General features: G+C 39.9%; 3 protein-coding genes across 4 annotated transcripts in view; 2 read left to right on the top strand and 1 right to left on the bottom strand.

Annotated features, from left to right (window-relative positions):
* The first annotated feature begins 847 nt into the window (after positions 1-847).
* Positions 848-6852, top strand: cyb5a (cytochrome b5 type A (microsomal)). Of its 2 annotated transcripts, XM_020645900.3 has the most exons (5): positions 853-1145; positions 4389-4517; positions 4632-4661; positions 4902-4936; positions 5777-6852. In XM_020645900.3, the coding sequence occupies exons 1-5, from the start codon at positions 1008-1010 to the stop codon at positions 5859-5861; spliced, it is 417 nt and encodes a 138-aa protein (XP_020501556.1). In that variant the 5' UTR covers positions 853-1007; the 3' UTR covers positions 5862-6852. The 2 variants fall into 2 exon arrangements, with proteins under 2 accessions (XP_065805021.1, XP_020501556.1); XM_065948949.1 differs by lacking the exon at positions 4902-4936 and having other exon boundaries at positions 848-1145.
* A 3087-nt stretch (positions 6853-9939) lies between these two features.
* On the top strand, positions 9940-11160 carry ppp1r3g (protein phosphatase 1 regulatory subunit 3G). Its single transcript, XM_020646352.3, has one exon. The coding sequence runs from the start codon at positions 10071-10073 to the stop codon at positions 10893-10895; it is 825 nt and encodes a 274-aa protein (XP_020502008.2). The 5' UTR covers positions 9940-10070; the 3' UTR covers positions 10896-11160.
* A 3898-nt stretch (positions 11161-15058) lies between these two features.
* LOC109992948 (LYR motif-containing protein 4B) overlaps positions 15059-17665 on the bottom strand; it is a 33773-nt gene continuing 31166 nt past the window's right edge. Inside the window, exon 3 of the mRNA XM_020645740.3 lies at positions 15059-16432. Coding sequence (XP_020501396.1) covers positions 16382-16432 — 51 coding nt within the window. The 3' untranslated portion in view covers positions 15059-16381. The remainder of the gene's footprint in view (positions 16433-17665) is intronic.

Genomic DNA, 17665 nt, shown 5'->3' with positions numbered 1-17665 from the left:
TAAAGGCATTAGTCTTTACTTTTTTTTACATCTTATTCTTAAATTCTTATTCCCAAGCTTGGAATTGATATGCATACCAAAATATTTATATCCACCAATTTATTGTTTCATCAAATTCGGCCATATTGAAGAAAAAAGATCAGAGAATTAAAGAATGAGGTCATAATGTAACAAGAATAAGGTTGTAATATAAAAAGAATAAAGTTTACATTTACTAGAACAGGGGTGGGCAACTGACGGCCCGGGGACCACATGCGGCCCCCATCGACCCTCAATGTGGCCCTCAGGTCAATTTGTACATATCAATGAATTGGAAACATGAAGAAAATGTGACAAAATCTGCCATGAAATCATGAAAACCAGAAATACGTCCATAAAAATATTTGATCACTGGTATATGTTGAGTTAAATTTGAGACATGATTGATTTTTTTTATTTTTATAAATGATTCATAATTGATAGTTTTTGTACTCTACAATTTAACCCTTTGGCAGGGAGAATTAATTGAATGTGGCCCTTGCCGTGACCAAAGTTGCCCATCCCTGTACTAGAATAAGGTCCAAAGATGTTGAGAATATTCACAAGATAAAAAGCATGAAGCCTATCACAAGAAAAGGGTTGCAATATAAGAAGAAACAAGTTGTAATATTTACAGAACAAAGTAGAAATAATTCATTTATAACAAGAATACAACTTCTATAGCCCTTTTACAACTTTATTCTCATTAATTACAAATACAGTCTTGAAATAAATCGAAGAACATTTGTTTTGTGAGCTCAAGCCGGATCTGTCGGACTGTATTGCCGTACATTGACAGAAGTAATTGGAGCACTGTGAAACTTGGGACTCTCGGTGATAGAAAGTGGGTTAAATGTCGGTGTTTGTGCAGAGTCACGGTCCTGACAGGCTCTGCAGGATTATATAACCTCACGCGGCTTGTTTAGCTGCTTCTGTCGGCATTCAGCGGAGCTTTGCTGTCAAACTGTCCAAGTTACCAGAGACGTAAAATGGGCGAAAAGGACGAAAAGAGCCCCGATGGAGTCAAATATTACAGACTGTCCGAGATCGAGGAGCAGAACTCGTTCAAGTCAACGTGGATCATCATCCACAACACCGTCTACGATGTCACCAAGTTCCTGGAGGAGGTGAGGAGCTCAGGTCAATCTGAGGACGGTTTTTTCTTTTCGCAGCGGAAGCTTGGAAATCCTAGACTACAGGAAACAAACCAGAACCTGTTGTCAGATCTCATGCATAGGCATAGAAATATATATACAAACAGCTTTCTTATTATTTGAAAACAATTTTAAACTGATGCACAGGAAGCCCAAAGTATGTTTTCAAATTATGACTTTGAGACTTATGAGATTTGTGGTAAAGTCACATATTTCAGAATGATCTCTACACAAACACCTTTCCTTTTTGTGTTAAAGAAACAGCCTTAATTGATGTATGGGTAGATCGAAATGTATGTTTCAGAATGTGACATTATTTGGCAGGAGTAAATTAAATTAAATTAAAGGTAAAATCACAGATTTAATTCAAAGAAATGTAATACAAACTTTATATGCTGTGGCCCTAGGAAGGCTCCAGGGGGAACATCTTTACATTTAACAAAGAAATAGACATGAAAGCTCATTTAATATCTGATAATGTATACATGTCAGCTTGTTGCAACAACAGAAATCTTTTTACATTATTCTGTTTGAAACCATCTACAAAAAAAAACAAAAACACAACAACTGGATCAATCATCCTTTTTGCAACACACAGCAACGGCTTTCATCTTTTGTCATTATATTTTATAGCATGGGGGTAAAACGTGGTAAGTTGCAGACATCGCAGTTTCTATTTAATCCCTTTAAACCTGTGAAATAGGTATGAAACATTATTGAATTTGACTGGAGCAAAAGGCTTCCTTTAAATCCAGATGAAAGTATTTGCCCTTATGGTTAATTCAAAATGATATCTGTAGTATTGCTCCACTTGTTCACCTTCTTGCAGACAAGTTTGACATTTGTGGCATAATAAATCATATTATTAATGCAGACATTACAGAGCCTGATGATGACACCTCAGACCTTTCACCTCACAAGCCCTGAGAGTGACTCACTGTTTTTATGCAGTACATAGTTCAGGGTGTGGACGATTTATCTAACTGTTTTCTCAGTTTTCAGTAAGGTCACTCTTTTTCCAGAGTTAGGTTTACTTGAGAAGTCTGTCACTAATGTTGATGCTGAACACACAGCAGCCTCACATCTGAGAGTTGAGAGTGACTTTCAGTGAACAGTTTCCACCTGTAGTTTGGAGCCTTTTTCCCTCACTCTGGAAACGTTTGGCGCTCATGGATCCTGTAGTTATACTTCAGCTAAACAGAGTTCATGGTTCACTTGGGGGCATGCTGCAGACCTGGACTTGTATGGGCTGTTGTAAATCATTAGCTGAGCACTTTGACGTTTAGTCAGGGACGATTGGAGTTTGGATTTCAGTGTGTCTAACAAAATGCGGTTACAGACATTTCATTTCTGTAATAATTCACTAACTGTGTGTTTTAATACGGGTGTTAACGTCTGACCAAATAATCTCAGTGAAAGTCGCTTATGACCAATAGAAGAAGCAGTTAAAAGCCCTTAAACTTCCTAAAGGACATTTGAGTTGAGATAATACGTCTCAACTTCTAGGGCTGGATAAATAATCAACTTTATCTAATGTTTAAAAACAACACAATCGCTCCATGTACAGAGGCCATGGTCCTCCAAGCGGCCAGTACGGGTTAGAATCCGACCTAGTGGCTCTGCTCCTGCATGTAATGCTCCAATCTCTCTCTCACCTCAATTTCTGACTCTATCCACTGTCCGATCTCTAAAAAAATACAACAATAATAAACATTAAAAAAGACGATTCAATCTCTGTAATTTAATGATTGATAATACAGAAAACAACTACATTTTAAGAAACGACTTCCGTGTCATACGACAGGTAGGTACGTGAGGAAGTAATCTATCAAAGGTTACAAGAAAACTCCTGCACACTGTCTTAATCGCACAAAAGCATTTGCAATGTTTACAGAAGAGTTGCCAATGTTTTTGTGCAATTTAGACGGTGTGCTGGAGTTTGCCTGCCCGAGTATCAGGTGCCCAGGACTTCTGGTTTTGTTGCCGTGGTATTGTATTGTATTTTGTTTCTTTGGTATCAAAGATCAAAGTTCTGGTGTCATGACAACCTTGTAGTTTGATATAACGTTACAAATAATTGATTTCAGCCTCTTGAGAAGAGACACCCAGCTGATCAGGAGAAGTGAGCGAGAGAAGTGGGTTAAAGGAGAGCCGAGCAGGCAGCAAGAAAACCTGTTTAAAGCAGTAAAATACTGTATTATGCAGCATCAAACAGATGAACATCCTTCATCTGGAATGCTGGATTTTATTATCAGCCACAATACCGTTGAAAAACATTAACAACCATTATTTTTGTTTCACACAGAAACGATAGCAGATTGAAAACGTTCCACACCAAAGTCAGCCATCTTTGTTATTTACAAAAGTGGCTGTAGAGTTATGTTTGGAGTGCTCTAAATCACGTTGACTGAGGAGAGGAGGGGGCGCAGACAATGCAGTGTGAGCTCACAGGTTCCTCTGGTTAGCCAACTGAAACAGAGATCCATTGTTACAAAATGCTTCAATGAGCCTCAGTGTTGCACTGTTGTGTGACTTACCCCTTCATAAACAGGGACACACACTGTTATTCATTTTGACACACACACACAAACACACACACACACATCTGCTGCCCCAAATACTCACTAGAGCACTGAATCTGTATTCATCCACCGCTGAAAATAGTTCCTGTCAAAAACACTGTCATGGAGAGTCACACTTATGTCTTGTTTACTCTGTTCTTCATTCGTAATGTTTCAACATTAAGAATGAAATAGAATAACTCCAGACCAATTTAAAGTTACAATCAAGACTCTGTTTTTTCAGGTTTTTTTTCTTTGTTTTTTTTTTTACACTTTCTGAGGTCTCACTGACTAACAGGTCCAAATAGTTTCAGAATTGCTCAAGTAGATGTTTCAGACAGAAGCCATGAAACAGGCGGTGATGTCTGCAACATAACCCGCTATGGATCAAAGTGTGTCCACTAAAAGTGTTTCTTTGTCCCTGACCGGCTCAGATGGTTGTTATTTTTTTAATTCATGCTCAGGGAAGTTTAACATTTCAGTGCAGCAAGTTCTAAAAACAGTAAAATAACATTGTTTGTGGCGTCTATAGGAGGGAGATGTAACGCCTGTTATTTTTGTGTTACAGATATTTTGGCGTATCTTAAGAAATTATAATAATTATTATTATTTAAAAACTGTTATGTGTGTGTGTGTTTTTTCATTTTTCTCTTAGCACCCTGGAGGAGAGGAGGTGCTGAGGGAGCAGGCGGGAGGAGACGCGACAGAGAGCTTCGAGGACGTCGGACACTCCACCGACGCCAGAGAGATGGCCAAAGACATGATTATAGGAGAGCTGCACCCGGTCAGTCAGTGTCCGGCTGAGACTGTGTGAATTAACGCTGAAGGGATGTGTAATGTAGAATGTGTGAATGCAGCACAAGACATCCTATAACCTAAAATGTCTGTCTGTCTGCAGGAGGACAGAGACAAAATCGCCAAACCTGAGGTAAGTAGAAAAAAAAAACAACAACGAATGATGTCACAGTGATGTCGTCAGGGTTAGCTCAGCATTGTCGCCACATGTGTGTGACTGAAGCTTTGGAGTCTGAAAAAACGGAATATCTACCGAGGAGGGAGGGCCAGGTGCATTATGGGAAATGTAGTATCTAGTGTTTTGACACGATTGATTGAGTCCTCCTGTTGAACCACTGGTAGTCTGACTGTGTGTTTCATCTGTGTTTTACAGGCACCTTTGGTGACCACTTTGTATGACGAGCCCAGGTACACACACACACACACACACACACACACACACACACACACACACAAATAGTTAAATTCAAACAGAGAGCCATTTCATACAAAGGTAATGGAATGTAAAACTGCTGCAGAGTTATTTAGTGGTTAGCTATTTTCTCATGAGTTACTGATTTTGGTTACAGTTACATTTACCGAGCTGTTTTTCAGTCGTCAAGCCTAAATGTAATTTCAAGGTTTAGTTAGTGACTTAGTTTACTAGCTGTGTCTTATCTCTACCCATTACAATTATTTCTGATGAAGTTACTGAGCTTGTTAGATAAGAGTCACACTAGCTGCCTCCATTAGAAGGGGGGGGGGGGGGGGGGGGCTCTGGGTCAGTGGTAGAGTCGGCCTTCATGTCCGATGTGTCCCTGAGCAAGACACTTAACCTCAAGTTTCTCCCACTTCTTCAGCGGCGGCATGTGAGTGCGTGTGAACAGGATTAGTTCATACTGATGGACACTTTCCATAGAAACCTCTGCCATCAGTGTGAGAATGGGTAGGTGTGACCCATTAAAGAGCGCTTTAAGTTGTTAGAACAGAAAGCTAGATAAGAACTATTCGTGGTAAATTTAAATTTCCCATTTCTCTCTGCTGGTCTAACTGGTTGGTTAGTAAGTGTGTCAGTTATATTCTGACTAGCTGTCTTGTCTTGGAACTGGTGTCTAACTGGTTGGTTGGTTATAAATTGAGTGAAATATTAAAAAAGCTACATTGGTTGGTAGTTAGTTACATTTTTAACTAGCTGTCTGTCTCTTGCAGCTGATGGTCTAACTGGTTGGTAGTTAGTTATATTTTTAATTAGCTGTCTGTCTCTTGCAGCTGGTGGTCTACCTGGGTGATTCCCGCTCTGGCAGCGGCCATTGCCACATTGCTGTACCGCATCTACAGCCAAGAGAGCGAGTGACATCATCAAACCTGTCGCTGTAATGTCACCAACAAGTGGTACAGTCAAACAGCCCGATGTTGATTGACAGCTCTCCCGGCCAATGGCAGCAAAGACTGGCAGTGGAACAGACGACTGGCTGCTTCAGGGTGACAGCATCAGAGGATTAAAACATCTGTTCTAAGATCCATAACTCTACACTGCTGCTCCCCTGTCACAGCACTACATTACCCAAGATTCATTTCATGCAGTTCAACAAACCAATCACATGGCATTTTATCAATGAAGTCGTTAATGTTGTTGTGACATTTTGAGATATGAATGTTCTATCAAATCTGTGATATAATCTTGAAGATATGCAGTGGATGTATAATTATTTGTATCTTTTTATATCTTTGTACCTGAATGTAGATTTATAAATATGCAATCAGCAGCTCATAACATGCATTCTGATTATGTCCTGAAGAAAATGTTTGAAGTTTTTAAAAACCTGTGTCCTGCTATGAACCTACAGGTGATTTTTATTTGAAAGAATTTTACAGATTCACTTTTGTTTTTGATTTTTAAAATTAGCGCTTTGGATAGTTTGGTTAAAGATTTGATTTGTTCACATTTTGTCTCACGCTCAGTTTTCTTGTATTTTTCAGAAATGTCTATCAGAGAAAATCGAAACTGATTAAGATCTAACAATTAGAGAGAGAGATTTTTCTTGTACACTTCATCATTTTCCAAGCTAATGAACACAGGTAGACCATGATCAGCGGCCTCCATTGCAGCAACACGTTCATGCTTACGATTTAGCAACGTTAAGCTGAGCCACAGTCGGTTTTGAGGTTTCAGAATTTCAACGTGAGACAAAAGTAATCACTTACCGTACATTTAAAATGTCTTTTTGAGAGGTAATTAAACTCGAAGTGGTCTGAAAACTGAGTTGCACTCTCTCCTGTGACACCAGCATCTGGTTGTTCAAAAGGTTTAATCCTGATTAAAAAAATAAAAAAAACTATCCACATTTGGTAATCCACTTTTTTCCTACCAATGTTCACATAATCCAGCTCAGTTTGGGTGGGTTCAACATGATCCAGGTTCAGATTTTCTTTTTCAAGATGACCAAATCTGGATTAGATATTCTTTAAAGGGGACCTCACTACATACTTTCTCCACAGGGGGGCGCCAAAATCCATACATATTGAAAGATCCTAAAAAACTGCTTTGAGACACTTTGTCTCTGATGCAAAACAGAAAATATATTTTAAAAAATGACTTCAAATATCAACTGCTTTGTAAAAACTCTGTTTTGTTTGACCAATTTTGAATCGAGCCCTCTGCTGAGGTCAGGATAATCCTGAATTTTAATATAAGTGATCTCCATCATACTCAAAGTTTTAATATGTAGGCTACTGGACGTTTTCTCAGATTCAATCCAGGATGAGATTAACTGATTTTTTCTTATTTTCTTTTGAACAACCCTAATTCCAGAATGACTCCTATCCCATGGCTTTAATCCTGATGGGTCACTTTTGAACAGCTAGGCCCTGGTTCTTATTCTTTATGCAGCAAAGAATCAAAGAAATGTCTTGAAATCATAAAATGTCTTAATCTAAAATTAAGTGATTGAGACAAGTGAATAAAAAAAAAGTGCAACCTCCAAATCTCATCAAAATGTGCTGTTTGTAAAAACGTCAAAATGTTATTTCTCTTGAGCCCAATCATCTGGTGAAAGTTTGTCCGAGTTGAAGGTGTGGCGCTCCACTTTGCTCTGGAACAAACCGTGTTAGAGGTTACACTAATTGACAGACAGCTCTGCAGCGCCCCCCAGCAAATGAGCGAACCAACAGGATTGATTGTTAGAGTGAAATGTTTTGGTTGATCCAGAGGGGGATTAATGAATTAACAAGAGTAAGAAATGGTAAATCTGAAACTTATACTATGCAAATTAAAACCTAAACCTTTCCCTTGTCATGTTATAAGTTTATATCCATTGAATGATCATCCTACACCATTACAATTATTTGTATGTATTTGTAGTCCTACATGCAATCTGTAGGCCTATGTGTTTTTTATTAAGTCAGTGGTTCCCAAACTATTTCTGCCTGGCCCTTCTGTGGCAGATGAAAAATTCAAGCCTTCAGCATACACATCAACATCTATCAATAGACACTAAACACACCATCATGCACGCTCTTTATCTCAAACATTGTCTGCAAAAAGTACAGAATAGCAGCTTCAGTGTGGCACCAAACTGAAAAAAAAACTAACAAACAATTTACACAGGAAGCAATTCAAAGTGATTCCGCAACATGAAACTTTCCTGAGATGTGACAACAATCATTTCTTTAAGCTGATTTTTTTAAACCTGAGTCTGAAGATGAACAGCTCCCTAAAAACAGACAAAGTGATAAAGATTTAAACTTAAAGTCCTGCAATAACTGCATTGACTACTGTGAGCTTGTGTTGTGCTACAGATCTAATCAAGTCTGGGCAGCAGCTGAGACTGACTGACTGATTCAGAAAAACCATCTCACACAGATAGGATGTGTCAAAAGGAAGGAGTGTGGCTACAGGTACAGGTGAAGCTGAGGGACAGATATGACTCGTCATTATGTTAACTACATAATAAAATGTAATAGACTACACCTCTGGAGAACAGGAACACGAGAAATGCTGCCATCTAGTGGTTGTTTGCGTTTGTATGTTCTTTGGTGGGATTTCTCTGGTTGGACAGTAACGGTGCTGTGAAAAAGAACTTCCCCATGGGGACAACAGAAAGTCTAAACCGAATCACCAATAAAAAAAGAAATAAAATAAAAATCATCCACCTAAATAATTGGGCTACACGTTTAATTTTCATTATGATTGGTGCTGTTAATCTATTTTCAATTTATGAGTGAATCTGCAAATCTGTTTTGATAGCCTATGTGAAGCTCCGTTTGTTCCTTTATACAGAGGAGAACTCACAGAATTGAAATGTCATCAGTCCTCTCTCTCCTCTTGAGAACTGTGAGACTGAAAGCAAGTCCAGAGTTTACAGGAAATACCTTATGAGTGTTTCTGATTATACAAGAAGCAGAGGCAGAACAAGAAGAACAAGAAGTGGAAGAAGAAGAAGAAGCCCCTCTACAACTCGGTTACCCTGTAATATTTACAGTCTATGGGTTACACAGACACACAGTGACGTCAGCACGACGTCGCAGATGACGACATGGATTTGTTTACTGTGTTTTGTATGACGCACTCGTTCGCGTTATGTAACCACGCGTATTCTGTTTCTCAGACAGGTGTTGTTTGCTGCTTTTATTTATCCTAATAAAGTTATCTTTAAAGTAATGACACGTAAGTTATAAATCATGTTGGTAACACTTTATGTAAACCTTATTATGTTGAATAATTTCACTGATTTGTATTTCGACCTTCAGATTAAGGGGAAACTCAAAGAATTCTGGGATGTGTCGACGCTTGTTGGCTTAGTGTTATAAACATTTTTAAATATAGCGTCCACAGAGAAAAAAATTATATTTATCCAAGAACATCTTTTCCCTTTTACATTATCCAAAAAGAAAAAGTCATTTTTCCTGACAACCCATGTTATTCGTAACTCGTAAATAAGAGGAGGTGAATGTGCAGCACTTTTATTTGTGTAAACAGAGAATTCTTTTTTGTTTGTTTGTTTTATTTATAATCTATATTTGGCTGATGTAGTATCAGAGTTTCAGCTGCAGTTTTTGCTGAACCAAGGACACACTTTGGGTTAGAGTACAGTTTAAAGGTGCAAAAACTAAAACTTTGTAAATATGATCAAAGTTGGGAATCATGCTGTACATTTACTGATGACTTATTTGTCGTAAGCTATTCTGGTCCTTTAAGATGTGAACATTTGTATTTTTCACAGGTGTTGTATTTTCACAGCTTTATAGTCTAGTTTACATTTTGTTAAATACGTTTGCTGTTGCGATCTCATTATTTGTTCCACATACTTTATTTGTATGAAGCCTATTATCATTGTTTGTTTTTGTTTTCGCTGCACGCAATCAGGTGAAAGTTAATGTTTCTGACGTGACGGCGCGCGCGTTTCTGTGACAGCAGCTGCACGATGGGAACACTGCACGCGCTGAGTTGGCGCACGTTGCCCTCCGAAGGGGGGCGGGAGTCTACTCTATACAAGCCGTCCCGCACAGCGGACTGTGGAGCCGCTGCAGCCACAGCACACAGGCCGCCGGGCTGCCGGGCACCATGTCCCGCTCATCTGTGCAGGGCCAGGCCGGGGGAGAGGCGCTATCCCTCGGGCAGAGCGCGGAGAACGGCCTGGAGGAAGACGAGGAGGAGGAGGAGGAAGAAGATCTGGAAGACGAGGTTGACGCTTCTCGTCTAGAGAAGTTCATGAGAGACAGGAGGAGAGCCCAGTCTCTGCCCGCCTACCCAGCGGAGCTCCTGGACGGGGTGTCCGGGAGTGAGGTGAGGAAGCGCGTGAAGTTCGCGGACTCAATGGGTCTAAACCTGGCTAGCGTCAAACACTTCAGCTCTCTAGAGGAGCCGAAGATCCCGAGCAAAGTTCTGTCTCGACACAAGAGCTTCCCGCCGCAGCATGACCTCCTGAACGACCTGTGTCAGAGCTTTAAGACCAGCCTGGACACGGACCGGCTGGTCTGCTGCTTCCCGGAACCGCGAGACTCAGAGCGCAGAGTCCAGCAGCTCCGCGTGTGCCTGGAGAGGGTCACCATCACCCAGTTCGACGTGCGGGGACAGATCCGAGTCTTCACCGGCTGCACGGACAACGAGGTTGGGGTGAGGTACACCTTCAACGACTGGCTGTCTCACGTGGACTCGCAGGCTCTGCCCGTGGCCGCGGATGGGCCGGGCTTTGTGGGGGAGCGCTTCGACTTCACGGTGTACACGCCGCCCTTCATGGACCCCAGCTCGGCCGTGCACCTCGCCGTCTACCTGAAGAACGAGGAGGGGGTGTTCTGGGACAACAACGAGGGGCAGAACTACACCCTCAGGTACATCTGCATGCCCAGCTCTGCGCCTTTCGTCAGCGCAGCTTTTCACGCCACCTGACCGCCGCGGAAAACCTTAACACCTTTGCGTAAAAGCTCTCCACCGCGCGTAAAAACCGCTCCATCCCTCAAGACTGCTGAATGAAGAGAGAAATACTGCCGTTTTAATCTGTTGACAAAAGTATAATCTGTGATTTTAGGATGAGTCTTTTTTGACTAGAGATTTTATTTAATAACATAGTTTTTCTCAAAAGAACAACACAGATCCAACTCTGGTTTTCCCCACTTTTGGCCTCAGAATGAGCCCCTTTTTCCCTTTTCTGTACTTTGAATGTTAAACAGCCTCACCAAAACTTGTTCTTAAGGACACAGCTGACATTTTGAGATATTTTCGGAACTACCACTTGGATCACTGGACTTAATTTCTTCCAGAGGACATGGACACATGGTTTATGGAAAATATGATGAAGCCAAAGAGTTGCTTGAGTTATGTCATCCCAGCGAACATCATGGCTGCACAAACGTTTTTGTGAAAGAGCTATTTGATGTAATAAGGAGGTAACTTTCAGAACAATCCTCCCTTAAACTGCATCATATAAACATTTTAACGATGATTTAAAAAAATCAATCTTAATCAGATAAACTGTGAAAAAATATTTTAATTTCATCAAGATTTAGATGGACACAAATGGCTGAATTTGATATGAATGTATCATGATGCGGAAATTTCTCGATTTAGCCCAAAACAGAATTGCTTTTGGGAGTTTTTGTTTAAGAATTTTGAAAGATAAGGTAAAACACAAGTATTGTGAAAGGGGTTTTAGCATGGTATTGTGTTCCATATAGCAGTTTGTGATAAATTGATCTCAATTAATAAATCATGCTTTTAAACAAGAAACAAACTTGTGATCGTCTTGAATTCTGCTTTTTAAATTTGCAGAGATTTAGGTCTGAATGTTTTTGTGGTGACTGTGTCTGCAGAGCCCCTGTCTTCTGCCTGGATTTGAATGCTTGTATGCTTCCTCCAGCCAATGACAGCATGAAGGTATGTTTAGGAGTGGATACGATTGGACAGATTCAAACCGGCGAATACAACAGACGCTGATGTAGCAGCAAAGTAGAGAATATATCATCATAGTGAGGTGAAACTCAGAGCAGATAAACATCTCTTCTTGTATGTGAGCTCGGCCAGGTCCTAATGGGTCTGTCCTCCTGTCTGTCTATCTGTCTGAAATCATCTTGACATGAGGGTTAAAGTTCTGAAGTCCTGTTGACTAACCTGACGACATCTGTTTGATCAGTCAACACTGAAAGAGAGGCTCTGAGTGATGAAGGAAGATTACAGGTAAACCTGGAACTTCAGTTTGTGATAGAGTACTCAGCCTCCTATCTCAATAACCATTTCAGTGTATAAGATTCAATTTAATACCTTTTTTCAATATACCTGGATAAAATTCTGAAACATGCGCTGTCAACCGCCAACTTGGCACACTGCACATGTCATGTTGTAAAATTTGTACTCATTAATTGTGTAGTGCATCAAATTTGCTGGGATAGCATTGTAGACCAGGCTGGGGGCGCCACTTTTTCCCATATTTTCTCCGTTATGAGGTCACAATGGTGCATTATAAGAATAGTTGCATACTGTTCAGTAAAGAAAGCTCGTGGAGCGCTGGTCTGATCGAAAAGACTCCTCAGTTAAAGACAAGTGACCACATAAGTCAGTGGGCAGAGAGACTCGCAGACTCTGGGTCTGTACTTCACAACTGTCAACGTGACATTAGGCTGAGAGTTTAACTAGCGGACAGGTAGCTAGGAGGATTACAAACTCCACATGGTGAAAAAGAGCTACACAGAGCTACACAGCTGCACACAAAGTGACCGTTGTGAACTTGGATGAACACATAAATACACTTCAAAACCTTTGTTTCATTCTCTCACTCTTCACTCTCATATACCAGTACGACTTATATTCAGGAAATGTGATAAAATAACTTTAAAGCTAGAAATATATAATAATATTGAAGACAAGCCTCTGTCACCAAAGCTTCCAATTGATCATATTCACATGACGGCCATTGTCCTCTGATGGTAGCTAATGGGTATGACCGATGACCCTGATGAAGGCCACAAGCTGAAACGCGTCAGTCTAATGAAGTTGATCCTTACACTAGAAGTGTTGCTGGAGCTTTTTGACCTCTCCAAGCCTTTAAAGAGGATATATTATAGCCATTTTTAAACAGTCCCCTGTGGTCTAAATGAAACATCATTGCAGTGCTTTGGTCAAAATATATTGTGAATCAAGCACCAGAGGAGGTTTGTGACCCTGTATAAACCAGCTCTCTCAGAACGCTCCGTTTTGGGTGTGTGTCTCTTTAAATGCAATGAATTTGTGCCATAAAAACCTTCTCCACTTCTTCGGTAGTTAATGGGTAACCAGATATCTTTTTAATTTTAAATATTTGATATTCTGCACAATTCCTCTCCTAAATGCCATGATACATTGTCTTTGTAGTTTCCTCAAGTGGACATGCAAATAACTGCAGTCTTTGATACTTCCGCATTAGCTTAATTTTCAACACCGGAGGTTGCAGTTTGATTTAAGGAGTCGGACACTTCCTCTTTCTGTCTCATAAAACCAAGAGTTTAAATGTGAGAAAAACAAACCTGTTTAATCTAAAATGAATGCTGAATTTGAATCAGTTTGACTCTCCCAAGACCCCTATGATTCTGCAGTCCGAGGAAAATATTAATCAAATTCTGTTGGCTTGAATTGAAAACGTGGCTCCTTCAACAGCTCCTTGGACTTCATAATGTACATTCTGCCAATGTGGTACAATGTTGAATTTAATTAGATCTCTAAACCAACACTTTCTGGCTACAGAAACTTCCAGTGGCCAATAGAAAGGGTCAAAACTGAGTCCAAAGTTTCTTTCTGTGAAGGTTGGACTTGTACGTATCACGTGTATGACTCTGCAGAAACTCCATGTTGCATCCTCTGTGAGTGTGTCCGTCTGATGAAACAGCAATATCTGATGAAGCAACATGTGAATTTCACTGTGTGTCGGTGTGTAAATGGGCCAGCGTGCTCATCCTTAAACCAACAAAAAAAATCTATTAATAGCAGCTGCTGCTACCTTTAGGGTCAGTCACCTCCTTCACCTTCACCCTGCTCCACCAAAAACCAAACGCAGCTTCTCTACAACCACATGCTGTTGATGTGTTTGAGCGTGTACACACACACACACTTCTGGATCTGTCCTACATATCAGGACTTTAATGATATTATTTAATGATAATTTATTTGTGTTTCATTGGGTCCAACTGATGAATAAAAGTCATTTCTTTTACAATCTGAACCGATTTTAAAAAACATGGGCGATGACAAATGTGGAGGACGATGGACGTGGTCAGCAGGTTTTCTACTGTGTTTTCATGAGACATTATAAAAGGCACTGGTGTTGTTGCCACAATTCCACAAGCAGCACTTCTTTTTTAATATTCCACTTGGCTCAGGGCGTAGATGTGTTTATGTTCACTGCCATGTTTGTGAGCTATGATAGTACGCAACATTCAGCTTGTGACGCTTCTCGGTCTGTGAGCTCTCATTGCCTAATGAAGGTTTTCCTCGATTCCAACCTGATTGGGGAGGCTCAAACTCAATCAGGAGCAGATAAAATAAATCGGAATTCCACCACACAAATGATTGGTTGTGACAAGCCTCGAACCAGACACACCCCAAATTATGCAGATTTATGCTTAAACTCTTTGTCTTAATAACAGAAAAAAAATGATAAGCTGTAAAAAGAAATCCATCTGCTGTAGTTTATACCAATAAAGATTTGAGCTATAAAGACCAAAACTGTTTCTTTAATTTTTTTCTTGACTCCAGGGCGTTTGCAGCAAACCTCTAGTGGACACTGGGGGAACTGCAGGTTTGTCCCCTTCTGTATTGGTTTAATTTTTCAACATCTGAGGTTGCAGCTTGGGAAAACACCAAAAACCAAAAGGTGAAACAAATCTGCAGCTTCTTCATTAACTTCTCCTCTGTTTTATTTTCATGAGTCAAGACTTCATGTTTACCCCTTTCTCCTTTGACAAAATATATCATATTTGTGTGTTGGCAGAGTGTGCAAACTGCTGTAAAAGAGAAAAATGTGTAGCTGGTGTCTCAGTCAAACATAACCTGGTCTTTGAAATGAATTAAACACTCTTAAAGTCAGCTCTTGTTTAGCTCTTCATAGGTTCTTTATAGCCAAATATATCACATAATTACATGAACTGGGATATATAACTTGTGCGTTACAATACAAAAATAACACTAGAAAGAAAAAAAAAATAGATGCACCGATCAGTTTCCAACAGGATTGTAAGGAGTGTAACATTACAGCATTAAATATATTATTATGTCAGTCCTGTAATGTTTAAATGAAGGCTAATAAACTGAGATTGAAAGTGGGAAACATTCATTCAAGAATCAACTGCTCAACATGTGGAATTGAAGAAATCTTTGATGGAAATTAGCACTTTACAGCCATTAAGTTGTTCTCTATGAAGACACCAGACCCTGTTTTCATTTAACCCCACAAACTGATGGAGTTGTTGGTCTACACTCTTCCTTAATTGGTAAGCTAGTTTGTTTAATTTGAATAAGAATATGTTTGCAAAAAAAAAGAAAAAACTAGAACACAGCTAGAAATGTGAAATCCGAATATTGTTCTGATCTTTTTTTCTTCTCACTCCTCTTACAGAAAAAGATGAAACCCTGAGTTCTGAGTTAAGGGATGTTCTATGAACTTATCAGGACATAAACTCTTGGAAATGACAAACTTCAAATATTTCTGAATATTCAGATTCAAACAATCATCTAGTATCCGAACTGAAACGTCCACAGTAACTGCTTAAACAGAAGTGTAAGAGATTAATCATTTAGGAGATATCTGAGGCATCACGGAAAAGCTGAGCTGAAACTAAAAGTTACAATATTTCTCTCCATGATTCTGCCTCAAAAATCTGTCAGATGATACTATGTGAGAAGAAATAGTAACTTAAACAGCACAAAAACATTATAGACTTTTGTCGTCCTTTAAAGCAAAACCGCAAAAAACTTTGTTTAAAGCTTTTTGTGTGTGACTATTGGCTTGTTTCTGTGATATTCTAATAACAATCTAGCAGCAGAAGCATACTGACATGGAATTAGTTTATTATCTGACCATTTAATCTTGTTTTTTTAAAGTCATTAGTGAAGAAAAAAGATTGATGAGTGATCTTATAAGCCTCGAAATCCGATCGGTGCATCCGAAACTAAAGTCGAAAAACAAACTTCACAGCTGTGGTCTGTCCTACATCCCCCACAATGCACCTCACACCTCCATCCAGTGTCACTTAAATTAAACCGTGTTTTGGTGGAGAAGAAAGCTGGTTGGTAGTTGTTGTTGTTGTTGGTGGTGATGATGATGATGATGGGCAGTGATTGGCTCCAGCCTCTGATGTCACTTCCTGTTGGTTGCTGGTACAGCACTCCCTCCCGTGAAACCCCGTGGAGGGTTAATTCTCCACCACCGTCTTCTGGGTCTCGAACATCTTCCCGATGACGACCTGCGCAGAAAAATTAAAGACAACGACGTGAAAAACCAGAGCACGAGGTACACGTGAAAGGAGATTTTTCCCGTTTTCCTTCCTGCTTAGTTTTGATTATTTTTCATTATATTCTGAAATTTTTGATCGATCTGAACTTCATCAGCACACAAACACTTCTCTAATATCCAAAGCTTGTTTGAAAATCTTCACATTGAGTCGCTGAGTCTTCTTTTTTTTTGGCTCAAAGCTAACCGTCCTTATTTCTGCTGCATGTCATCATCTCTAAACCAACATGTCCTCCGCCTGTTTCTGTGCTCTGCACTTTAAAATCAATGTCAACTTTATCCTGAGGATGGCGCTAGTGCACAAAAAAAGACAACTGTATGTTTGCTTAAAGTCCAGGGAGTCTTGTCTCTGTGTTATGTCAATATTATCTCTCTGAACTCTCAAATAGAAGAGCCAATTATGGCCCAGAGTGATGCTGTACTGTATGTACAAACTGAGTGTGTGTGTGTGTGTGTGTGTGTGTGTGTGTGTGTGTGTGTGTGTGTGTGTGTCACAGTTCACAATTGATTTCCTCTCTTTTTTCTGTACAAAGACAGGACGAGATGATTTACTGAACATGACCAGATACGACCCTCACTCTTGTTCTCTCTCTCTCTCTCTCTCTCTCTCTCTCTCTCTCTCTCTCTCTCTCTCACACACACACACACACAGAAAAGTCCTGAACACAGAACAGCTGTCTGTCTGTACATCAGTGTGATCCCTCAGGTCACCTGTCAGAACATCAGCTGATTGGTCTCACCTGCTCTTTCAGGACAAACAAAACATTACACAACAAAACTAGAAAATGATTCAGCCCCTTCAGGATTTTTGGGTCTTTTTCTGGAACTATTGTCTCCTTAAACTACTTTGGGGTTTTCTTTTTTAAAGCTGCAATGGAAGTTGCAATGTTTTCAGGCATATACTTCCTGGTGCAACATTAATGGCTTATCCCGATTTCAGAACACAGGATAAGCCCTTATTGTGACTCTGAAAAACCTGAATTTACTACCTGGAGAACTCCAGAAGAAAACACGATAATGTGGCTACATTATTACACGTTAGCCCAGTTTCTGCAAGCTATGCTTGTGATGTGTGTGAGCTTGGCCCTTTGTCTGACAGTTAACATGTGGAAGAAGCAGGTGGAACAAACATTAGCCCGGTTTCTGACAGCTGACTGAATCACCAGGTTTATCCTGAATATCATCA

Source organism: Labrus bergylta, chromosome 20 (assembly GCF_963930695.1).
Source record: "Labrus bergylta chromosome 20, fLabBer1.1, whole genome shotgun sequence".
Classification (NCBI taxonomy): domain Eukaryota; kingdom Metazoa; phylum Chordata; class Actinopteri; order Labriformes; family Labridae; genus Labrus; species Labrus bergylta.
Note: the sequence above shows the minus strand (reverse complement) of the source record. Positions and strands in the feature narration are given on the sequence as shown.